General features: G+C 42.9%; 1 protein-coding gene across 1 annotated transcript in view; it reads left to right on the top strand.

Annotated features, from left to right (window-relative positions):
* Positions 1 to 25,772, top strand: part of PLD1 (phospholipase D1) — a 124,469-nt gene that overhangs the window by 58,071 nt on the left and 40,626 nt on the right. The window contains exons 10-19 of the mRNA XM_066601094.1: positions 788 to 937; positions 3,812 to 3,895; positions 7,261 to 7,342; positions 7,837 to 7,947; positions 11,211 to 11,414; positions 12,755 to 12,974; positions 15,901 to 16,029; positions 16,381 to 16,499; positions 18,813 to 18,926; positions 25,173 to 25,283. Coding sequence (XP_066457191.1) covers positions 788 to 937; positions 3,812 to 3,895; positions 7,261 to 7,342; positions 7,837 to 7,947; positions 11,211 to 11,414; positions 12,755 to 12,974; positions 15,901 to 16,029; positions 16,381 to 16,499; positions 18,813 to 18,926; positions 25,173 to 25,283 — 1,324 coding nt within the window. The remainder of the gene's footprint in view (positions 1 to 787; positions 938 to 3,811; positions 3,896 to 7,260; positions 7,343 to 7,836; positions 7,948 to 11,210; positions 11,415 to 12,754; positions 12,975 to 15,900; positions 16,030 to 16,380; positions 16,500 to 18,812; positions 18,927 to 25,172; positions 25,284 to 25,772) is intronic.

Raw genomic sequence — 25,772 nt, 5'->3', positions numbered from 1 at the left:
ATTTGGAGTTTGAAATAACATGGTCAACTAAGTTTTTTTTTTTTTTTTTTTTTTTATATAGATTTTTTTAAAAGTTTTAATTTGTTTTTGTTTTTTTCGGGAATGCTGTCACAATGGTGTTTTCAGCACCTGTAACACAGAACCCTCTGACCTCACACCATATGCTGCTTCCCCAGGTGAAAGGCTAAATTTGATTTGTAGTCAATGCAATTCCAGTTGTAGCTTTCTCCTTTTTATGCTTTTTTAATTTTTTTTTTTTTTTATAAAGGATTGTAATTACATAAACAATTAGGTTTTCGAGTCTCTTGTACAAATAGTGCAACGTGTTCTAGAAATGCTGCTAACTACTGCATCTGAAAGTTACAAAACTGTCTGCTGAACAAAATGTAGCTTTGCATATTAATCTCTTCACAGTTAAGAGATTTTTGCTGGGTGGAAATGCTATATGGGATAGTCCACAAAGGTGACAGCGCCTCTAAGTGTGTGTATGTATGTACTTGTGCACTGTGCCCAGTCCCCACTACTGCCTACTTACTTCCTGATGACCTAACAGGAGACCACTGTGCCAAAGTAAGACTAGCTGTCAGGGCATCCTCACTGCTGCTGCAGAGAGCAGCGGGTTTTGGAAAGGGAGTGGTGAGATGAGTGACTTTTCTTGTTTATTCATTAACCTGAGCTGCTTTCAAAATAATTTTCCCTGGATAACCCTTTTAATGTAATGTCTAACTTCTAGTTTGGGTTATATTCGCCTCTAGTATAATAATTGTTCTATTTTCTTTTTTTTCAGATCTTTAATTTTGAAGTGTAACAGCTACAGACATGCACGGTGGTGGGGTCAGGCTATTGAAGAATTTGTTAGAAAACATGGGAAAAACTTCTTGACGGTTCACAGATTTGGATCATATGCAGCCGTCCATAAAAACACTCTCAGCAAATGGTACGTGCCAAGCCTGGAATAAGAGATTGTATGCGATATGCTTCAAGTTCCATACACAGCGGGTGTTGGCGGTCTTTGACTGTTAACCCTTTTAAATGCTGCCCTAAATCCTGAGAGCAACAATTTAAATGCCCCGAATGGCATTCAACGGTCCGTGATAGCTCCCCTGTGATGAGATTGTGTGGTGCTGTCCAGGTATTGTGGCAGTCTAGGGCTTTCCAAAGGTCTCTTGGATTCGAAGAGCGAGCGCCTGTTAAGAGTCTGTGGCTCATCTTAATACAATATCTGTCAGAATACTGTATAATAGAGTACTATAGTATTGCATTATACTGTATAACCAATACAATCACAATTTCAAGTGCCCTATGGAAACTAGAAAAAAAAGTAAAAATTAGTAAACACATTTTATTTACTGTAAGGCTGGGTTCACACTGGGTAAATTCCCACCAAAATTCCCGCGGTTTGGCCGCAGCAAAAACCACGAGATTTCCGTTGGGAGAACCGCCGCGGAAAAACCTGCGGCGGCTTTGAAGCGGCCCGGCCGCTCGCTCTTCCACTGCGGCCGGCGCTCCCATAGAGGAGAGCGCGGCTGCAGCTGAAAGAAAAAATAAATAGACATGCTGCATATTCTAAAGCCGCGGATGCGGCGACCGCCTGCCTGACTTAGCGCAGCGGATTGGCCGTCCCGTGTGCACGAGATTTCTGAGAAATCTCGTCCACGTGGATGGCCAATTACGAGATTAGCGGACGCAGGCGGATCTGTGGCGGTGCAATTCCGTGCGGAATTTCTGCGGCAAATCCGCCCTGTGTGAACCCAGCCTAAAGGAACAAAAATACTAAATTTAAGAAAACAAAACTTTTCAGTCATTACATAAAAAAAATATGCTATTACTGCATCTGTAAAAGTTGCATTCATTAAAATGTCACATTATTAATACCACACAGTAAACACCATCAGAACAAAACCTTACTTAATGCCAGAACTGAGCTTTTGGTTACCCCGACTACATTGTTTATGATTGCAATAAAAAGCAACCGAAACGTATGTGCCAATAAAAAATACAAGTCTCCCCACTATAAACAAGCCCACACACTTCATAATTGAGGAAAAAATAAGTGTATTAAGGGGGTCAAAAGATGGCAACACAGCAATTTTTTAAACAGATATTTTATAATATATTTGAAGTAGTACTACATAAAAAAAACATGCAAATTTGGTGTTGCCATAATCTACTGACCCACAGAATAAAGATTGCCTGTTTTTGCTGCACTCTTAACATCATAAAAGCAAACCCCTCCAAAATTGGCACAATTGTTTTTTTTTCCATTCTTCTCCACTTAGAACTTTATAAAAGTTTGCCAGTATATTATAGGGTATGTTAAATGGTACCATCCCGTAAAAAAAACAAGCCCTCATGTAGCTGTCATCAGGTTAAAAAAAAAAAAAAAAGCTATGATTGCTTCGGAGGTGGGGAGCCAAAGAAATTAAAACAAAAGGGCAGCAGCAGGTGACGTTTCAAAACAGAATACATATATATGTGTTTTACATCGCTGCCTCCATTTGAACACTGGTTTGATTTATGCAGAATACCACAAATGCTTCGTTCACATCTGAGCTTCAGTGATTTATTTGATTTGCTGCATCCTGAGATCTGAACAAGAAAAAGGCCAGAAGTGCTGGAATTAGTTTATGCTGGACCCGATTGACTATAATAGGGGTCTGTCTGGCTGCCGGTATGTTGGCCAACGTTTTACAGGATAAAATGGAGCAGCATGCTGCACTATTTCGTCAGGGATTTTATAACAGAGTACTTCAACTGAAGGCTCCAGTGCAGATGTGAACATAACCATAGGTGAGCATTTAGCAAAACCTTAGAGTGCTACAGACCAAGCCATTAGGAGTTCCCCTGATGGTTTTCACACTGAACAGGGCTGAGCAGCAAGCAGTGTATGAAAATACCTGCAGGCTGCAGAAATTTAATACTTTAAAATTATATATATATATATATGTATATATGTGTATATATATATATATATGTGTGTGTGTGTTATACACATTTTGAACTACTTTTGTATTTAAACTCAGAATTGGGTATAATGCAAAAAAAAGAGAGATTCCAAAGTGTGTCCATAGCCTTAAATCCATTCAAATGAACTCTATGGTGCATTGCCCATCCTCTGCTCCTCATGTAGTGTAGGAATTGTTGGTCTATCACATCTTCTTTCTATATAGAAATGCCGACAGTATAAAATGTCCCGGGTATTGCAGTATTTTATTGAAACCAAAAGTCTGGCATTGGGGGTAAACCAACCTGTCTTGTTGGAAGGAATTGGTGCTAACTCACAAGAAGGAAAGCCAATTTGTAAAATTCACGTATTACCAAATTCTTCATGTTTCATGAGCTCACCTACAGCATGGCCGCATTCATTGGTTTTTCAAGAAAACCCATGTTTCTAGTATACCCTTGTTAGGAGTATTGGATCTTTTGTGTTCAGTGTATTTAACCTGTATTTACCCAACCTTGTAGTTATTACCTTAATTAAACATTTTTTCCCTATAGTTGCATGAGATTTGACTGGACTGTTTCTGCACAGTAAATAATTACTCATCTGTTACTCACATCACTGCTAACGGCTCATTTCAGAAAACAATTCCCACAATTTGCCTTTCTATTGCATTTGCCTAATGGCAAGAAATGAAATGGCCTCTGTTATTACTAAGTCACAAGGTGATGCCATTAGAGCGCAGTCATTTCAAAGTACAGAGCAGCTTAACATATTACAATGTATCCTTCTGAAGTGTGACCTTATTGACGTGTTAATAAAAATGTTTGTTTTCTTTATATTTTTTTTATTTTTTTATTTTTTTTTTAGGTATGTCAATGCTAGAGGATATTTTAATGATTTGGCTGATGCACTGGAAGCGGCGAAGGAAGAAATTTTCATTACAGATTGGTGGTTGGTATTACCTTGTCTCGCACTTGGGTTATGTAAAGGGAACCTGTCACTCTGAGAGCAGCAGGCAGTAGTGACAGGTGTGTTGGCTTAAGCATATGTCTGCTATATATGAATTGGCGATAGTTTAGCCAAACTTACAGTATATTCCTTGCATTAGCACGGTCAGTGCTGTTACCCAGGAATCTGGAGTATTTGAGTTTGGTCTCCCTTTCACTGATTGACAGATTTCTCCATAAGCACAATAATGGGGAGAAAGCTGTCAATCGGTGGCAGGGGAAAGCCACAGCTCATGAATAGGCTAGATTCCTGCCTCACAGCACTCAAATTGTGCTGCAACAAATGTAAGTCTACCCAAATTGCTTCACAATGACACATAACAGACACATTACTGAAATAAGCGTGCCTGTCAGTACTGCTCCCAGAGGACAGCATGACAGGTGACCTTTAACAGTGTTATTGCTTGTAATGCTCCTGTGGTATAATAAACACGTCACCATGGTACAAAGCTCATAAAAGTGTGGGTAATAAAAAGGTATTAGAATAATTCACGGCACATGTGATTAAGTCTCTGTCACATTACAGGGTATAGACAGTAAATAACCAGCGGGTTGTTGATCCGGGTCTTGGAGTCAAGTAGGAACTATCCAAACCTTGATCCAGGGATTATTCTGACTGCCATTATGAAGTAGGGAAGGAATTGTTTTCCCCCAAATGGGGTAAATTGGCTTCTGCCTCATTGGGTTTTTGCCTTCCTCTGGATCAACAAGGGGGGGTGGAAACAGGTTGAACTAGATGGACATTGTCTCCTTTCAGCCTAACATGCTATGTTACATCTCCCGATCTCATAAGATCCTAAGTCGTGATGTTGAGGGTAGACTGTTCTGTACTTCCTGTCTTTTGATTCCTTTGACTAATTCATTCAGCATTCACTCAGCCTGACATGACAGCACATGGAGATGAGACTTTATGGTAAAGCGTTTGTCAAGTCTTATATAAATAAGCATGGTGACTTAGTGGTTAGCACTCTTGCTTTGCAATACCACCAAGGACAACATCTGCATGGAGTCTGTATGTTCTGCCCATATTGGCATGGGTTTCCTCCGGGGTACTCTGGTTTCCTCCCACACTCCGAAACATGCATATAGCTGAATTATAGATTGTGAGCCCCAATGGGAACATAACTCAACTCAGTATCAAGTAATATAAAGTGCTGCGTAATATGAATGCGCTATAAATGTTGAAATAGCATTATTGCATCTTAAAAGTGTCTACATGTTAGCTGAACATTGGCAAAACCTGCCAATTTTGGCAACATCAGTTGCTGATTTAATGTACATGGGGTTGTCCCTACTCTTCCTCAATGTATTTTGTCTTCATGATCTGTACTGCGGATGGTCTGCACGGCTCGCCATCTGACATGCGCAGCACAGCTTTCTTTTTTTAATCTCCTGCTCTTCCCGTGTCATCGCTAGGCGAAAAGATGAAATCCACGATTTTTCCACAATATCAATTGCTGAAGGGCCGCGGGTCAGGCAGCTTTTATTGACTTCAATGGAAGCTGTCCGCGTTTAATCAGTGAAAAAATAGAACACACTGCGTTTTTTGGGGGAGAGGGGGGCCCGTAAGCGAAAAAAATCAATTGCTGTTCGCTCATGTGAGCGGACATGCGGATGCTCTGTTGGTTTGAATTTGTGCGTATTGCTGCAGAACATCCATACAGGAGACTATCGCTGATTCCCCAGTCCAAACTCTTTCATGTACAGGCGGCCTGAATGTTTTAGTAAGCTGCATAGCTTTTCTTTATAAAAGAACTACAGGCTTTCTCTGGCACTATGAGAAGGAGGTTGGTTCTAGTAAGTTGCAGGACCTGTGATCTGGGGGCGGAGCTACAGCGCTGGCCGGTAAACCAGCATCCGTAGAGCTTGAAGTTGTAAGTAACAGTCTGCTGTGTTTACAGTAGAAGTGATTTCTTATTTAGTGCTCGGAACCCCCCTTTTAATGTATCTGTTCTGCTACACCCTGCCTATTCTCACCACTAACTTCCTCCTTTCATGTAGGTCAGTCACAGGGCACATCAGTGAAGCTTTTATAAACATGACCATCACAAGTTTATAAAGTGTTGCCATATGAATAATGTGCTAAGCTACCTTAAAGGGGTTATGAAGATTTAAACTGTTGATGACCTATGATCAGGACAGGCGATCAATATAGTTTGGTAGAAGTTTACTTCCCAGGACCGTTGCCTAGCAGCTGTTTGCTGGTTCATTGTATTGCACAAAGCTGATTTCTGCAGGAAGTGGGCAGCTCTGCTCGGTACTGGTGCATCTTGTCTCTACCGGAAGAAAGGAGACATGGGTTGGGCTGGTTGTGTGATAGGGGAGGGGGCAGTTCACTCCTCCAAGAGTGTATTGGCTGCTCCCCGCGCACACATTCTATCTGTCCAGGCTGTCAGCATCTCCATTTCACAGGTTCCTGCTGCTCCCCCCCCAGACACTCGTAACCCACATACCTAGCTTTTCCCCTGGCAGGGCTCCTATCTCTGCTGCTAGCACCTCTTGTCACTCTCCCCTCTGGGCTGTGGTGCTGTCAGTTTCCCGCCCTCCCATCTCCGGCAGTCTCTCCTGCCCGCTGTTCAACTCCCCTCCTGGCTACTGTCACTTTTCTGCCACTCTGCCTTCTCCACTGGCTGCTGTAGCGCTGTCCATCCGGCACTGTAACTGTCTCCGCAGGCCAATCTAACTAGCGCTGTCAGTTTTCCTCCCCTATCATTATGTAACCTTCTGGATGCTGTGACTTCTCTCCCATCCCCGGACTTTTATCCGCTGTGGGGCTGAACCTGGCCACACTCTGTGTCTCCCCTTCCACTGTTACTGTGAGCCGCCGTCAAGGTATCCGGCCCCACTGTCTCTCCTGTCTTCTGCCAGTGTTAAGGTAGGCTTCTGATGCCATCAAGGTAGCCAATCAGGAGCTGTGGTCATTCCCCATGTCTCCACCAATTTCTCCACCCATAGTTCCGGTGGAGACAAGATGCACCAGTACTGCTCTGTTCCCACTGTAGTCGCCCGTTTTGGTATTAAAGGCAAAATTTCCTGTCCAGTGCCGTTGATGACTAACTTCAGGTGGTTTTGAATCTGTTTCAGGCTGGCCAGAGGCTCAAAATTCTAAATATAACACAATAACCTGGTATAGTCCTGGATAGCAAATTCCTGTGTCTTTCCTTGTTGATGACCTATCCTGAGGATAAGTCCTCAGTAATATTGAACCAAAAAACTCTAATATTTAAAATGTGTTTAAAATTGCTTTTGCTGCTTACATAGTTTATAGAGTTAACATTCACAAATGCTTTGTTACTGTTGTTTTTCAAGGTTAAGCCCAGAAATATTCCTGAAGCGTCCAGTGGTGGAAGGAAACCGATGGAGGCTGGACTGTGTTCTGAAGAGAAAAGCTGTGAGTAAACCCAGATGAACCCTTCGAAGGGTAACTGTAACCATCTTATTAATTTAAAGTCTCTTCACTGTATTCATACTGATCGGTGTATGGAGGCCTCCCAACTCTGCCCAACAGATGATAATGTGGAATAGAAGGATCAGGCACGTTGAATTTCAATGCTCAATTTTTTTATTTTATTTTATTTTATTTTTTTTTCCCCGCCTAGACCTAAATCACCGTCAGCTGTCTGTCAGACACTTACTCCCCTCTCTCCATGGAAAAGAGTTGACTGAACTGAACAACGTTCAGTGCATGAAAGGGTCAGGAGAAATAGCTGTTGGCAACTACCAAAGGTCTATGGGCACCTTAAGACTCAGTTCTGAGAAACTTGTATTTGCTGTAGAGGGAGTTTTTATTGTGTGGATAAGCATACTATACTTCTCGTTGGGAATGTTCTCCATTCTGACTCAAAACTTTATTTTCTTTGTTTCATATCTGTTTCTATTTTGCAGCAACAAGGAGTCAAGATCTTTATCATGTTGTATAAGGAAGTAGAACTGGCATTGGGGATAAACAGCGAGTACAGCAAAAGAACGCTCATGCGTATACATCCTAATATTAAGGTATGGCCTATATATGGCAGTATGGTAATTTTTGGTTTTTTTTATAGAGTTGTGACCAACATTAATTACAAGTAAAATCCGGCAGCCTCACTCACCATCCTGACAATTGCATTCTCATCACTGTACTTTGGTTTGGAACCTTTCCCATGTCCCTTGTAAAATAGGTTTTCTCTTGTTTAGGACTCGTTCACACGGGCTACAAAATCTCACTATGTTTTGTAGCCTGAAAGAACCCATTGGAAACCATGGGCTTCACATACATGTTTTGTAGCGACATTTTGTATCCCATGTAAATGAGGCCATACAAGGATGCAGTTTAAGTAGTGTACCTGTCGCTTCATTATTTACTCCTGGGCGCCAGTGAGTAACACACTTCTTTATAATTTGTGTGGGAGGCACGTGCCTACTGTGGACTTCAGTGGTTTGCCTACATTAGTTATGTTATCAAGTTTCTGTTCAACAGAATAACACATTTAATGTTCCCTTATATTTATTTTTGGAATATAATATTGGATCATATTGGCATTCCAAAGTGGTAAATGCTATTTATATTACATGGCATATCCACAGCATAATGCCATATGTTTCTTGATTGGTGGGGATCATGCACATTCTGCTGCATCCAGGCAGAGGTTGAAATGCATGCTCTAGTTTCTCCATTTAAAGGGGTTGTCCTGCGGCAGCAAGTGGGTCTATACACTTCTGTATGGCCATAATAATGCACTTTGTAATGTACATTGTGCATTAATTATGAGCCATACAGAAGTTATAAAAAGTTTTTTACTTACCTGCTCCGTTGCTGGCGTCCTCGTCTCCATGGTGCCGACTAATTTTCGCCCTCCGATGGCCAAATTAGCCGCGCTTGCGCAGTCCAGGTCTTCTCCTGTTCTCTATGGGGCTCCGTGTAGCTCCGTGTAGCTTCGCCCCGTCACGTGCCGATTCCAGCCAATCAGGAGGCTGGAATCGGCAATGGACCGCACAGAAGAGCTGCGGTCCACGGAGGCAGAGGATCCCGGCGGCCATCTTCACAGGTAAGTATAGAAGTCACCGGAGCGCGGGGATTAAGGTAAGCGCTCCGGTAAGCCTTCTGTACGTCCCTGCATCGGGGTTGTCTCGCACCGAACGGGGGGGGGGTTGAAAAAAAAAAAACCCGTTTCGGCGCGGGACAACCCCTTTAAGTCTTTGAGAGTTAAAGCTCAGTCACACGGGCGCATCCTGCAGTGCGGACAACTCTCCGCAGCGCCGGAAGAAAGAACACATGACCGGCAATGGAACCGGTTATGTGTTCTTTCTGCCGGCGCTGCGGAGAATCGTCCGTACCTGCAGTGCGGCCGTCTTATCCTGCAGGAAGACGGGCGCATCGGCATCCGGATGCGCCTGTGTGACTGAGCCCTTAGGCTGCATTCACATCTGTGCCCTGCCTCCGATATGAAGTGCTGGGGCTGTAATAATGGGGCATCCGGCATCCCAGCTACATTTCTGCTGCACTATTTTGGCTAGGATTTTTTGCCTTATCTGTGCCAGATGCTCCGAACAAAGCCTCCAGCACCGATATGAATGCAGCCTTAGGCTGCCTTCATTCACACCTGCAATGAAATTATGCGCTTGTGTGAGAAAACGCAAAATTACGAAACCCACGCTGTTCAATAGTTTCATTCCCATTTGCAATGTATTCTGTCCTGCAATGTTGCAAGATTTGAAAATCGCTGCCTGCCCTAATTTTCTGTTTTTTTTTTTATCATTCACGTCTCCCTTTTGGAGCCTCCTTTTTATCGCAACGTACAAACCTGCAATTTTCGTGCAATGAGAGTTTTCTGACTAAAAGGCATAGCTGACATTCAAAAATCACCTGAACACGTGCGATTTTGCTGCAATTTTTTTTTTTTGCTCCCCTCATGGCGTTATCTCGGTCACCAGTGTGAGCATAGAGCAAGTATGTGCAGCCCTCTCTTCATTCAGTCTCTGTTCTCCCAAAAAGTAATCGCAGAGGTCAGGCTCTCGCCTATCGGGTGTTAACGTCACATTCTCTGGACATAAATGTCTGAGATGGGAAAAACCTGTTCAATCAACTAAGTTGTTAAATGTTACAAATTTTCAAAGAAAAAAATATTTTTGCCGTTTTTGTCCCTTCACAGTAAGTTAGCCCTTATCCACAATATAGGAGATCATTTACTGATGGGTGGGGGTCTGAGCCCTGGGACCCACTGTTCCCAACAATAAAGCCCTGGCATGTAATGATGTGTGGGCACTTCTGGATGCTGTGGGGCATTCTAAGGATCAGTGGGGGTTCCAGTAATCAGACCCTCACTGATCAGAGAGTTATCAAACGAGTTAGAATGCTATAGTATGGGTTTTGCCTCCTTTTTACAAAATTCTCTCCAGTCCACTAATATTCTTGATATTCTCCTCTAAAACATTTGCTTCAATCGCCAATGATTTGCTTTCAGTTGCTTTGAAGTATTGAAATAACTTTTTTTTTTTTTTTTGAGACTTTTGTTCCCCAGGCTGTCACTGTTTTTATACAATCACACTTATTTGTTTGATAAGCAGATTTTCTGTAAAGCCTGTTAGATTTCCTAAGCTTAGTATCAGTAATTATTGGGAAATTCATGGAAAAACCGTCATTACTTTTTCCTCACTTTTGTGTTTGTTATATGGTAATATAAATTGATGGGCTTACAACATATACAGTACATCTCCACAATTCTGAAGTTATCCTACATGAATGGAGAATGCAGGTTTTAAAAAAAACTTGTCCAGCAGTTTCCTTTTCTTTAACAAGGCTCAGAATGGTGTAAGATCATGAAAATAAGTCAGTCTCCTTACAAATCCATTGCCCCTCCAATGACTCTCGGGTCCCTCGCTGGTTTCTCTTCCCTGTTCCCTCTTGACATAATACTTACATTTTTTTTTTATAAAAGCCTCTCTAAGTTCTGTATGCTTCACTGAATGTGGATAATTACCGTAATTTAATGTGAAAAAATAGTGGCATAGAAAACTGCAGTACTAGAATTGTGTTTTTTACATAAAAGTTCTAGAAGCATTTCCAAGAACAGCTACTCTGACTAAACCAGCAGAAAACTCCTACCTATCTTGGGGAAGAGAAGTGGTAACTGTTTTTACTTCCACAAAACCTCACTGGAGCCAACTTATAGCCTGCTGGTCTTTTCTCAGGGTTTGGGCTGTAGCATATACCCGGAATGAAGAAGTTTGTTTTCTTTCCAGTGAGCAGTAAAATAGCTAATCTCCTTTCATTGGTTTAGGTGATGAGACATCCAGATCATATGTCGTCATCTGTGTACTTGTGGGCACACCATGAAAAAATAGTAGTCATCGATCAGTCTGTGGCTTTTGTTGGAGGCATTGACCTTGCATACGGACGATGGGATGATGATGAGCACAGGTTAACAGATGTGGGAAGTGTCAAGAGAATCGTATCGGCGCAGTCTACAACTGGCATAAACACGGTAAGAGTTAAGTCGGCCATTAAATTTCTTCTTCTTGTCTTGGCTCCCTCTCCTCCTTGTAATGCAGTATACAATATATTGTTATATGCCCCTATAGTGTACTGTGTTCCTATGTAAAGTACATGAGCCTTTATGATACTGTTGAATACTAACTGCCATTCTTTGCGTATGCAATCCATGAAGAAAAAAAACCTCTGTACTCCGCCTGATAACATGCTCCCTGACCTACTGACTGCAATCCCTGCTAGCCATCATAAACCGCTTCTGCAGTCACACCGTTTCTGCCGTCACACGGCTAAATGGCTGACCATTGTCTGTGTATAGCATCCCTCACTCTCCACCTCGCCATACAGTGCACATCTCCAGCCCCTTTACCTTCTGTACCCCCCATTACTTGTAGTATGTAAGCTCGTTGGAGCAGGACCCGCACCCCTATTGTTTCCATCAACTGATTACTATATGTAACCGTGGTTCTGTAATGTTTGTATTTTGTCTTTCTGTATTCCCCCTGTCTATGTAAGCGCTGCGGAATATGTTGGCGCTATACAAATAAAGATTATTATTATGAAGTAACACTGTAATATTGCTGCTGCATGTTGGTCGCCTCTGTCCACCCATCCTGTTCAGTTGTATTCAGTTTCTAGAAGTGAAGAGTGTGCCTGTGTGTACTACGTGGGGATGTTGGCAAAATATATAATGTGATTATTATAGGGTAACAGAAGTAATTGCTGTGATATTACAGCTGGATGACAACAATAATGGCATTCAGCAGGTTTAAACATGCAATGATGGTCGGAATGGGCTCTTCTGCAACATTAAAGGGGTTGTCCCGAGGCAGCAAGTGGGTCTGTACACTTCTGCATGGCCATAATAATGCACTTTGTAATGTACATTGTGCATTAATTATGAGCCATGCAGAAGTTATAAAAAGTTTTATACTTACCTGTTCCGTTGCTGGCGTCCTCGTCTCCATGGTGCCGACTAATTTTCGCCCTCCGATGGCCAAATTAGCCGCGCTTGCGCAGTCCGGGTCTTCTGCAGTCTTCTATGGGGCTCCGTGTAGCTCCGTGTAGCTCCGCCCCGTCACGTGCCGATTCCAGCCAATCAGGAGGCTGGAATCGGCAGTGGACCGCACAGAAGAGCTGCGGTCCACGGAGGAAGAGGCCATCTTCAGCGGTGAGTAGAGAAGTCACCGGAGCGCGGGGATTCAGGTAAGCGCTCCGGTGAGCTTTCTTTACCTCCCTGCATCGGGGTTGTCTCGCGCCGAACGGGGGGGGGGTTGAAAAAAAAAAAAACCCGTTTCGGCGCGGGACAACCCCTTTAATTGCCTGCATTGTTAGGTTTTGTCAGGGTCTACACAAGCTCTGAATGGTGAAGACAAGTCGAACAGGAAAAAAGGCTTCCAAGTACAGGACAGAAAAGGTGAAGAAGTGGTGGACAGCTCGAAGATACGCGGCCTGGGAAAATCCCGAAAGTTTGCAAAGTTCAGCCTGTATAAACAACTCCACAAACACAACCTCCAACATGCTGACAGCGTCAGCAGCATAGACAGCCAATCACGTATGTACTTCTGCTTATTCTACTACCAGAAAGAAAGTTGTATTTTTTTAATGGTACTATAAAATGCGCTGTAAAACTTTTAAAACTAAGTGAAGTCAAATAAACAAATAAAAAAAGCAATTGCTCCACTTTTGGGGGATGGGCATAGTTTTAATGGCATTCATAATACAATAAAATGAGTAACTTTGTTCTCTTGGTCAATAAAATTACGGTGCTTCCAAATTGATATAGTTTTTTAGTTTTTCTACTTTTTAAAAAGTAAACCCCTTTTTAATAATAATAAAAGTTATGGGTCTCAGGATATTGTGAAGGAAAGCGTTTATTTTTATTTAACATAACTATTGGTAACGTATCCTCAGGATAGGTCATCAATAACTGATCAGTGGGGGTCCGCCGCCCAGGACCAAGATGATCAGCTTTTCCTCTGGGACCATTTTCCGATGTACAGAGCTACTCTTTTGCCGGGAGCAGATAGCTCTGTGCATTATCTAGTGGCCCAGAGTGGTACTACAGGCACTACATTGACTTCAGTGGGACCCCCAGTTAAGCAACTGTCTACTGGTTGATACAGATTCTCTCTTATTGGATAACTTGTAATATACTGCAATACTTCAGTTTTACAGTACATAACAATTTTTTGATGTTGCCTTTTATGTCCTGCCTTGGACACAGCTTGATATGCACTTATGTGTTGTATCCCTGGGAGCCTTTAGTAGGCTCCAGGTTGCCATGCTAGCCCATCGGCACACTCTGATCGCGCTGCATTGGGTCCTGATGGGTTGCGGGAAGGGATCTACCCCTCCTGCTGACTGTTTAGCTGCTGTGGGCAAAGCTGACTAAACGGTTAACTGCCACGATTAAAGCTAACTCTGATCTTGACAGTTACCAGTGGCTGTCAGTTATCAGAAACTGCTGATAGCCCCCGAGTATGGAGTGGACTTGGCTCATAAGCTCGCTCCATACACACCTAAGGACCACAGGATGTATTATAGTCATTTGGTGGTCCTGACGTGGTTAAGAAGGGAATATAAGCTGCCAGAGGGAGAAGACAACTGATTTTGTCCAGAGCCAGCCCCCAGCGGCACAGATGGATATTTTTATACTAGAAATGCTGCAAATTACTATTAACATCATGTGAATGATTTTTAGTCCTGAAATCCTGAAAGGATAACGCTGTTGATATGTGTTGAGATTCCTTTAACAGGACCGTGCCATAGTCCCTTGTTTTCATACTATTTTATAGGGATTATTAGGCAAAAGCGAAGGATGTTCTGATTTCTACCAATGTAGTAATTGCCATCCAGTATCACATTTGAAGCAGTTTTAGCCTGTTGACTCAGTTGCTCTGTACAATAAAGAACTGCTCAAAGCTAGCAATGTGAAAATAGCCGTGTCTTGTTATAGGAACACACATTAGGAAAGAAACTAAATAGAGATTTTAGGAAATGGTCAGATATGTAGGGTGGCGAGAAGTTGGGCACTTCTGCTGCACTATGGGGGTTAGCATCATCAAACAAGAAAATAGAACAAGCCAAACATGAAGTTCAGTTAAGATCGTTAATGGTAAAACTGAAGAGACCCCATTATGTTACCGCTTTCTGGGCTGGCCTGAACTGATGTAATATATTTTCTTGGAAGTCGTCCTGGAGAGTTTTGCAGTGTGTACTTTAGTGTAACTATCATGTTATGTAAAGTCCAAAGTCTATAAGGGATGGCTCTGCCTGGTAAAAACAATCACATGAAGGCTTTTTATATGCGCTGCTTTACTATTCCTGTCTTGGCATAACCTTTTCATCTTGAGTAATTGGCCTTACATCTTAAAGGAAAAGTGAAATAGAATGTTAGAAAGTGTAGGCGACACATTCCCTTTAAGGGTACATTTACACTCTGCATTTTGTGATGCACTTCATACGGAAATGTGCAGTATATTTCAAGTTGCAGACTTTGATGTAGTTCCACATCAAAATCAACGCAGGTGGAATAGACACACAAGCAGGATCCAACAGAAGGACAAATGACTGAGACAAAAGCTGCATGGAGACATTCATTGATTATGGTGCTGAGATGAGATCCTGCAAAATTTGGACAGCCTGTTGCATGTTGCTGTACTTGTCCCACCTAGGTTAAAACACATTTATGTTTTCACTATTAAATCGATCCCTTGATGAATCTGCGCAGCATTCGCTGAAAACTGTGTACCATTTCTGCTTGCTGGGGGGGAAGTTAACTGTCATCTATATTCGCCTAAATTAGCTATAGTCTAGGAGTATACAGTCAGGAAGACTCGCTGTGATCTCCTCTATTATAGCTGTTTGACAGTAACTGTGAAAGGAGTGCCTGTGGTTCACCTTTAGGTAGTTTCTGTGGCAGGTTCACGTAATTGCAACACAAAGAATGAAAAATTGACTAGAAACTAGGCATATAAACCGAAAGTTATTCTCAGCTGGCCAGGAGCTTCAGATTAGAAAAGAAAAACTAACAAAAGTAACAATTTTTTCTCAAGTTGCTAATGGTGACATTTTGCATTTCAAACATGAGTGCCTTGAATTTTCTCTATGGCTTCCTTCAGGCAATTTTTTTTTTTTTTTTTTTTTTTTTTGAAAAAACAGCCATGAATTTAAAAAAAAAGAAAAAGATGCACCTGAAGTGAGAAAAACAGTCACAAAAATATTCATCGTGGGTTTCAAGATTTCCTATTGACTACAAACTGCAGAAGAGGTGTAAATCTTTGTATTATAGTTTTTCTCAGTATTTTCCACTCCTGGTTTTGGCTTCAAAATACTGAACAAATACTGCCGTCTTAATAGAACGTAAAGGTGATTTTTAGTTGGCACCTTTTCTATAACGCACCTACTTAGAACGTCTTCCACGCTGCCTCTGAATGGTAATGATTTTGTTTCTACTCTTGTGTTTGTACCAATTACAGACAGGGGATCTGTTCGCAGTTTACAGACCGGTGTGGGAGAACTTCTTGGTGAAACCCGCTTCTGGCATGGGAAAGACTATTGCAACTTTGTCTTCAAAGACTGGGTACAGCTGGATAAGCCCTTTGATGGTAAGCTGCTGAACCTTTTCGGAAGACCTCGCCCTATTCATTAATTTTAAGCAGTCTCATAAGGTTACAATGAGGTCCTTGTGTAACATCCAGCAAGCAATAGGCAAAGGCCTATAACCAAAATTAAACATCCGTGTGTAGATGATGAAAGAGGGTGAACAACAGTTATAGTTGTACCGAAGAAGATTACATGCCTAGTTTCTCTGGAGAGGGTAGATAAAGTGATTATAAGAACGCTGCGTCTCTGATGTCTAGGGAGCATGACACTTTGAGGTCGGGATAGCTTTTATGTTTGTGTGCACCTACTCTGTATATCACATCATAATGTGTAGTAACTTTTCATCTCCTTAGACTTCATTGACAGATACCAAACGCCCAGAATGCCCTGGCATGACATTTCTTCAGTGGTACATGGGAAAGCTGCACGGGATGTGGCGAGACACTTCATTCAGCGCTGGAACTTTACAAAGGTGATTTACTGTAGTAATGTACACAAACTGCTCAAATTTCAATTACACTCTTTGTCAAAACAAATCCAGCAGCTAGAAGAAGTTGTCATTTTGTGCCAAAACTCGGCATGCAGTTACATCTAAATGATTAGAGTTGTGGCATGATTAGATGAACTGTTTTGCCATCTGAGGCCCTAAAAGTGGTTCAACCTTTTGGCTATAAAAAGCCTTGTCGGAGGCTACTTGTGTGTAGTGACCACTTTTTCCCCTTGTGTAGAGCTTGTTGACCACTAGACATGTCACTGCGATGTAATTGAAAATATTTCACCCAGTTAAGAGTTTGAGGGGGGTCCACTATTAGAATACAATAAGCTGGATGGTTGTATTGACGAATAGCTCGCCATCTGGGCCATTCTGACCTGACTGTAAGGAGGTGTTGGGACCAGTGGATGTGTGAGGGCACAAAAGGTGACCGGGCTCAGGATGCCCTTGACAGATTATCAGTAGAGAGGCTCATCTGATCGTCCAACAAGCATGAGCAGCTCCAACCGTTTCATTGTCCGCCATCCAGAGAGAGGTGCACCATCATTACAGGCCCCTGTGTCTGTCAGAACCATTTCCAAGTGCTTGGCTGAAGGACATTTGGTCTTGCCACGTCCAATACGTGTACTGCCTTTCACACCCACCCACCGTCTCCTCTGTTTACTGGGGTGTTGTGAAGAATGAAACTGGACTGTTATGGAGTGAAACTGGATTGTCTTCAGGGATTAATCCAGGTTTTGTTTTTGCATCGACCTTTGGGTAAGCGCCTCAATCCTGCCTTTGCTGTGGAGGTGCACACTACCTCTTCTGCTGGTGTGATGGTCTGTGGGGCTATTGCATATAGCAATCGATCACCTTTTGCTCTATTGTAATCCCTTATATCAACGATGCAATCACACATAGAAAGTTATATTTGATTCAGACAACTTTTTCTAGGTGCTTGATTTTTTTTTTTTTTTTCTGGGGGGGGGGGGGGTGGCAATGAGTGTATTTCATTCTGCAAATATTGCCAACATGATCCACAGCAATGTGCAGAGATTGTGCGCCCCACTGGAGACAGGGACTGATGACAATTCTAAAGTTTCTATTTGAAGCCAGGGCTTAAACACAATTTTGGTTGTGCAACACAACATTTGCATGGCCATATTGCGACATTGCAGATAGCGCTTGTGACTCTGCTACAGAGAATGGCATATAACCTTGACACAACTGTCACTAAAGATATAAACCTGCTAAGTTGTAAATCTGAAGAGGCTTATTTTATCAGCATCGACATACATGGAAGTCGTGTATCGTATGGCTGCAAATTTTTTCTTTTTTTGTTTGTTCTACATCCTAAAGCGACCCTCTGGGCCTGGAGAACAAAGATGGTCGAACCGGTTCTCTGACTACCTGATGCACACTGTGCATAGCATGCATTATTAGGCTGCTTTCACGCGACCGAGGAACTTGTGTGTTGTAAGACACACAAAACTTGTGCGAATATGAACCCAATTTTGATACAAGAGCGATGCGGTGCTGGAGAAAATCAAGGCATGCTCTATCTTTTCGCGTTCCTTGGAACACATTACCCATAGATTTCAATGGAACATTTAGTGCATCGCATGGCTCTCACATGCTGTGTGATGCGAGGTCTCCCATTGAAATCAATGGGAAACACTTCCGATCCTCTATTGTGTGAGAGGATTGAAATTTCACAGAAGCATGACGTTTTTGCCTGAAAGTTGCCTCGCACCTGCAGGTAAAGCGCAGGTTACCAAGCTCTATATCAGAGTTCCTCGGCCCGATATCGGGCTAGTCTGAGTGTAGATGGCCTTAGTCTAAGACACTACATACTGCTCTGATTGGCTAATGCTGCTCATGTATACAGCACTGGGCAATCAAAGTAGGTGTAGTGTCTTGTGCACTGGCACGCATCATTAGTCTAATGTTCATGAGGTAGTCAGAGAAGCTTTGTTTCTCCAGCCCTAGAGGGTCACTTTAATCCAACTCTTCAAAACCCCGTGTCCTCTTAAACTTTTTTTTCTATGAGGCATTGGTATAAATTGCAAGTCCTAGTTGCATGAAAATTTAACTCTGACAACATGTGACAGACAAAACATACATTTAATGTGTTGCCCTAAACATATGAACACAAGGGCCAGTTTAATAAAAAGCCAATTAGCCTGAGTGTTGTATTTTTAAGAGCGTGGAAGGAAATCTGAGTACCTGGAGGAAACCCACATGCATGTTTTACTTTCAGTACGCACTTTTTGTTCCATAAGACGGCTAATGATTTCTTTTCTATTTTAGATAATGAAGCCCAAGTACCGTTCTCTGTCCTATCCTTTCCTGCTGCCTAAATCTCAGAATACAGCCAAGGAGCTGCCATATCAGGTTCCAGGGTCCCTTCCTGCCAATGCACAGGTAGGACTTTTTAGAAGCTGTCCGAACACCAACATATAAAGTATCACCTGCCAGACCGTTGTATGTTTTATGCCTACAATGCCAACGCGTACCTGCTCATATACTGCTCTGATGCATGCAACATTTTAATGTAGCTGTCAGCTTTTCACAAGAGAGGAAATAACACAATGAGGGAATTCTGTGACAAACACAAGTAGTTTAAAGTAAGATGCGCCATTTTATTAAGAGCCCTCTTAATAAAGTTGGCACAACTTTGCCTTGTCCATGGAGCAGACATTGAAACCTAGTATAAATTTGTACCAGTTTCTGGCATAAATCTTAGTAAATCCGTCTAACCAACTGTGGCCTCTTTCCCTCCTAACTTCGTCCACTTTTCTCACCATTTTTCAAAAGTGTGTAGAGAGAAAGTAAAAGTTGTAAATAATATATTTAGCAGATTCAGGTTGATTTGGCCAAATCCCAACTCTTCATGAATCTAGAATGAAGGGGCACACATTTGGGTCTATTCTCTTGGCCGGCAGCAATCTTGTCATTACTTGAACCTGAGGGTTCTGGATCCATCCTTTGTTGGGCTGGAACTGCTGAATTCCTCCCTGACACCAGTGAGGGTGGCTGGCTCTGAAAGGCGCCCGCATGGCTGGTGCTGTCTTAGAGGAGCTGCAGTATCACTGCATTATGTGGAGATTGGGTGAGTGGCTAACTCTCTTATAAAGGTCTCGTGCACATGGGCGGATTTTTGTTACGCATTTTCTGGGGCTAGCATCCGCCTCTGGGTTCTGCAGCTATAACTCTCCATTTAGCATGCTATGGCAAAATAATTCTTCATGCACACGAGTGGAAACCAATTGTGGTTTCCACTCGCAGATGAAAAATCGCAGCATGCTCCCTTTTCCTGTGGTTTCCGCACGGACGGCTTCTATTGAAGTCAATTGCGGACAAGCAGGAGTTAAAACATAAAAAATCTGTACTGCGCATGTCCGACGGCACGCCTTGTGGACCACCCTCCGTACAAAGAAGCCGGAAGGAGACAGGTCTGCTCAGACACCAGCTTTACTGCCACTGCTACATGGTATGAGCCGGAACAAACCAGTCCTGCTCCCTTTACTGGTAGCGCCCAGCTGTGCCATCAACATGGCACCTCTTTTTTCCTTTTTCCGTTCCTCCTGGACCACCCGCAAGAAAATAATTATAGGGTAAAAACAATATCAATAAACAATCCATGAGACGTGCAATATTGTGATTTGAGCTCCTGAACCCTCCTTACATATTTGAAGACCTTAAAGGGGTTGTCCCGCGAAAGCAAGTGGGGTTATACACTTCTGTATGGCCATATTAATGCACTTTGTAATATACATCGGGCATTAAATATTGGCTATACAGAAGTTATTCACTTACCTGTTCCGTTGCTGGCGTCCCCCGTCTCCATGGCTCCGTCTAATTTCAGCGTCTAATCGCCCGATTAGACGCGCTTGCGCAGAAGGGTCTTCTCCCTTCTGGTCGGTCCGGGCACGAGCGGCGTTCTGGCTCTGCCCCCTTATATGCGTCATCGCGTAGCTCCGCCCCGTCACGTGTGCCGATTCCAGCCAATCAGGAGGCTGGAATCGTCAATGGACCGCACAGAGCCCATGGTGCACCATGGGAGAAGACCCGCGGTGCACCATGGGAGAAAACCGCGGTGCATCATTGGGAAAGGACCGGCGGCCATCTTTAAAAGAAGAAAAGAAGATGCGCGAACTGCGAAGGAGGTAAGTGATTTTTTTTTTTTTTAAATTACAAAAAGGATTGATTTTAACGGGGCAGAATGCGGGGGTAGGTTGAAAAAAAAAATTGCATTTCGCCGCGGGACAACCCCTTTTATGTGTGGTTGTGTCATGTGAAGTGTATATCATTGTCACAATTTTTCTTAAAGGGGTTGTCCCACGCCGAAACAGGTTTTTTTTAGTCAATAGGCCCCCCGTTCGGCGCGAGACAAACACAAGGGATGGGTTAAAAAAAAAAAAAAAAGTTTAGTACTTACCCGAATCCCCGCTCTGCGGCGACTTCTTACTTACCTTACCAAGATGGCCGCCGGGATCTTCACCCACGATGCACCGCGGGTCTTCTCCCATGGTGCACCGTGGGCTCTGCGCGGTCCATTGCCGATTCCAGCCTCCTGATTGGCTGGAATCGGCACACGTGACGGGGCGGAGCTACGCGATAACGCGTAGAAGGGGGCGGAGCCAGAACGCCGCTCGTGCCGAGACCCAAGAGAAGGGAGAAGACCCTTCTGCGCAAGCGCGTCTAATCGGGAGATTAGACGCTGAAATTAGACGGCACCATGGAGACGGGGACGCCAGCAACGGAGCAGGTAAGTGAATAACTTCTGTATGGCTCATATTTAATGCACGATGTACATTACAAAGTGCATTAATATGGCCATACAGAAGTGCTTACCCCCACTTGCTTTCTCGGGACAACCCCTTTAAGACTAAGGGCTGCTTCATGCAACTGTTAGTGTGGGTATTTATGTTTGCAAACCAGAGCACAGAACCCATTGATTTCAGTGGGCTTGATCTCATGAGCATGTTTTGGACCTGCTCTATTTTCCTGTGCTTTGTGCAGCAAAGGCCCCATAAAAGTCTTTGGGAGGTGTGCAAATACACCAGTGGAACACTGCGTAAAATGTGGGGGAAATGTACACCTCTGGATTTCATTAGGCTAATTAACCTTTTAATCCACTGAAAGGGTGTGTGGCGCATGTGTTAACTGGCTGTGTGCGTAAAAAGTATAATTTGCACAGATACGTGCGCAAATCTACCTCATTCTTCATGCGTAACTGCGTTGTGCTGTGGTGAGCGTTTTTCTGCATATATGGTCATCTGAGCAAGAATCAAAAGTAGTATTTATTACATAGGCTAATACTTAGTGGGGCCTCCTTTGGCCCTAATGAAATAGGGTACTCTCCACCGCATACTTTCTACTAACATCTAATACACTTCAGCTGTTCTTTCCCTCCATCCATCCTGCAAACATTTTGCTTCATTATCTGTATTTCCTAATGACCTCATGACTGATAAGTAATTTAATGATTGTATCCCAATAGGTCACTGTTATCAGTGATCTGTATACACAGACATGCAAAAAAGGTACAGATTGAGTTTTCTCTCCATGCGTGCTCTGCCGAAAGAATACCTGTGACATCAGTACAGACCTTGTGTGGCTTCCCCTGCAGCATCCTGAAAACTGAAGCAATGCTTTTATATTTGGAAACTCTGCAATATGATCACTGTGTTAAGGGATTTCTAGTGACAGAAGTGAAATAATCACTTCCCTAACACAGTATAGAATTAAGCTGTCAGTGTGTCAGCCTGTTCCTGCAAATAAGGAAAATGGACAATCTCTCTGCAGCGCCACCTATTGGATGTCCGCATTCCTTCAAATCTATGTACAACTCTTTAAACAAGTCTTTAAAACAATGTTTGGGAATTGAAAACCAAAACCAAGAAAACCATCCATCTGGAGACAGATGGAGGAGACCTAGTAAATCCTGCACTGAACAGGGGGTTGGAGCCGATGACCCTGGAGGTCCCTTTCAACTCTGCAATTCTACGATTCTATGATACACAGACAGCTGTTTCAGGGTTTTTGCCCCTCATCAGTTTGCAGTAGGTTTCTGACTTGGCTATCACTCACCTCCTAGGTGTCTCCACACAGCTTCTGGGTGCTCTCCTTAAGGAGAGAAGACACCCCTCCACGTCACAGGAGAATCCTACTGCACACTGATGAGGGGCAAACGCCGTGAAACAGTTGTCTGTGTATGCCTTCTGGCTTAGGTTTCTTAAAGAAGGATTTGGAATTTAAAACTTTTTTAAAGTATTGGACATTGATTTGAAGCAATGCTGCCATCCAATAGGTGGCGCTGCAGAGATATTGTTCCATCTTCCTAATTGGCATATATTTCCCAGAGGAGAATGCATGGCCTTATAAGTCCCCTCACTCACCCTCTAGGTGTCTCCACACCCCTTCTAGGTGCTCTCCTTAAGGAGAGATTATACCCCTCCCAAGCCTGTTCCTAGCACTGCATGCAGAGACGCACAGTCCTAGCAAAGACTGCACATAAATTACTGGGATTCTGACTTTGGGCCTACAACTATCTACAAAGACACTGTGTCTAGTAATCTGATTCTATGTAGGCGCTAGTACCGAACACTAAAATGTAAAACTTTTGTGCCCCTTTTACACAAACTGATTTGTGCCTCAGTGAATGACATCACTCCTAATTTCGCGCTCGTGTAGTATAGCTAGGCAGATCATCATTAAGAAATTGCTCGCTTCTCACTCAGTGCTTCATATTCCTACTGAGCAGGGAGTGCTTAAATGTAACGAGAAGTGAGCGAGCCGCCAGTGATTTATGCAGGCTGAAACTACGCGACAAAGTTCACGTTTAGACATAATTATTACGTGTAAATGGGCATTTCGAGGTTAACGACCGTAATTTACACTGTGCCTATTGCAACATTTGGCTTTTTGTCCCCACGACCACTGACTTGTGTCTATTCTGCATCTATGGCTTTTGGGTAAAGTTTCCTTTCTGTTAGGTTTGCTGATCTCTTATTAGATTGCTACTTAAAGTTTGTTGTCCTTGTAACAAAAAAAAGTAAAGTGAAACAAATGTATATTAAACAGGGTGGCTGATCATTGAGAAGTTGCAATGAGAGGCTGTTCTGGGCTGTCATCCAATTCTGAGATGTTTCGCAGACATTGGCACTCTCCGTAGATCAGTGGGTGTCTCCTCCATAGAGTAGAACTGTCAGCTGAGAGACCGTGTGCTTGGAGACAGATGGAGGAGACCTGGAGCAGATGGAAAGAGGAAATGGCAGTGCAATGACTAGTATTCCTGTTTTATGCCGAATGCTGGAAAATATTATATTCAAATATTGTCCTCCCTGTTAGAAAAATTTGGGAAAAGGGTGAAGCTCGCCTCTGAGCAAAACCAAAATAACGTAATGTCTGAAGAGAGGGCTGTGTGCACCAGCCCTGCCAAGTAGCGAGGCGCAGTACTGTTCGTCTGTGCTTTCTATCTGTCTTGTAGGGATTTCATCATACTAACTCGTTTAATGTTACTTGGTATCTATAGAAAGATGGCAGAAATTTAGGGCAACCCCAAACAAACCCAAATGACTGCATCACTTGTCTATCTACTTGATACACATAGTGCATTGGTAGTGCTTCAGTAGTAATGGTGTGCTTAGATGGAACTAGATCGGTCCAAAAATCGTTAAGCAGGTTTATATGTCTTGTTACAATTTATGTAATTGGGGTTGTGTTATGATTGGTGGAGGTCATACTGCTGGGACCCCCACTGAACACAAGAATGAAGTTCCCTGCATTGTCATGGCAGTATTGGAAATTGCAGCATGCAAGCTCTAGGCTAGGTATATGTATAGTTGGATGTATGGCGGGTGCTTACTGTGCGTTGGCTGGAGTGGATGATACTAGACTTGTGGCTAGTAAATCTATAAAGCAAATAGCTACTTACTGTTAGGTTTCTTAACAGCATGTTTAGCAGACAGTATAAGTGCCGTACGACAGGCCAGATGGGTTGTGCAATGAGGCTTTGATAGGATTTCACACCTCTCAAGTATTTAACTTGTACCAGCGAATCGCCATCCACAGTCATGTAACTAGAAGCTGAATGCTTTGGAGTTGCGGAATTCTTTTAAAACTCGTGTTGTAATGCAAATACCTGCTCTCAAGTCTCCCCCTGCTGGTCAAATGTGTGTATAATATCTGTTTAATCTTGCATAGCGGTCGTATATATCTGGAAGAGAGTAGACTTTGTGCTTTGTTTGTGATTTAAGCCCTATGTGCAAGATTGCTTGATACAGTCATTTCCATAATTTCCAATTTATATTAGTGGGTCAGCTGAAGACAGTGACCTAGAGCCTGGAATGTAAGGCTACGGCCACGGGGATGAAAACACCTGACTGGCTTAAAAAGTTTTTAAAAATGCCAAATGTGGTGCAGGAGCTGCAGGGAGTCAGGACGGATGAGTGTAGGTGGGTTTGTTATTTTTTTTAACAAAAACAGCCTATTTTTAAAATGTTTAGCACCAAAACTCTGAGACCCCTCTAACTCTGAGCTGTTTCATTACATTAGTGGCTTCAGAAGTTATTTTCTGATTTTAGACTTTCTGTACTATTTTGAGTGCTTTCTCAGCGCATGTTTTTTTTCTTGTTCCATAATTGTTCTGTTGCTTGTCCTTAGGTCCTCCGCTCGGCGGCAGACTGGTCAGCTGGGATTAAGTACCATGAAGAGTCCATCCACAATGCATATGTGCACGTGATTGAGAACAGCAAGCACTACATCTACATTGAGGTGTGAAGACCTTCTATATCTTTTCTTCCAACAGTCAAGTAATGGAGGAGAGAGGCTGAGTGTTTGTGTGAGAGTGTAATGTACTGAGGAAGGGAGGAAGCCTTGGCAGAAGGCTGAGCAAGGCAGGGAAAGACCTCTATGGAGGAAAGTGTGAGCGGGCAGAATGTCTGTGGAGACGATGGGTAGACTTCACACACATTTCTGGCTTGTGGAAGAAGAAGAAAAAGGCACAAATTAAAATTTTATTTATTTTTTTGGTGGCGCTTTTTTTTCCGGTCACACTTTTTTTTCTTTCTATGAAAACATATGTAGGAAAGTGCCTATGGAGTTTTGGAGTTAAAAATACGCCCCCCCCCCCCCCTCCCAAAATAAAAATACCCAAAGGTGAGGAGGGAAAAAATGCACCATTGGACAACCGCTGTAACCACTATTTTGTGGTCCTCATATATTAACCTTTCACTACAGGAATAAATACTTTTATTGCATTTC

This window comes from Eleutherodactylus coqui, chromosome 1 (assembly GCF_035609145.1).
Source record: "Eleutherodactylus coqui strain aEleCoq1 chromosome 1, aEleCoq1.hap1, whole genome shotgun sequence".
In the NCBI taxonomy this organism is placed as follows: domain Eukaryota; kingdom Metazoa; phylum Chordata; class Amphibia; order Anura; family Eleutherodactylidae; genus Eleutherodactylus; species Eleutherodactylus coqui.
This window is presented reverse-complemented; position numbering and strand designations above follow the sequence as displayed.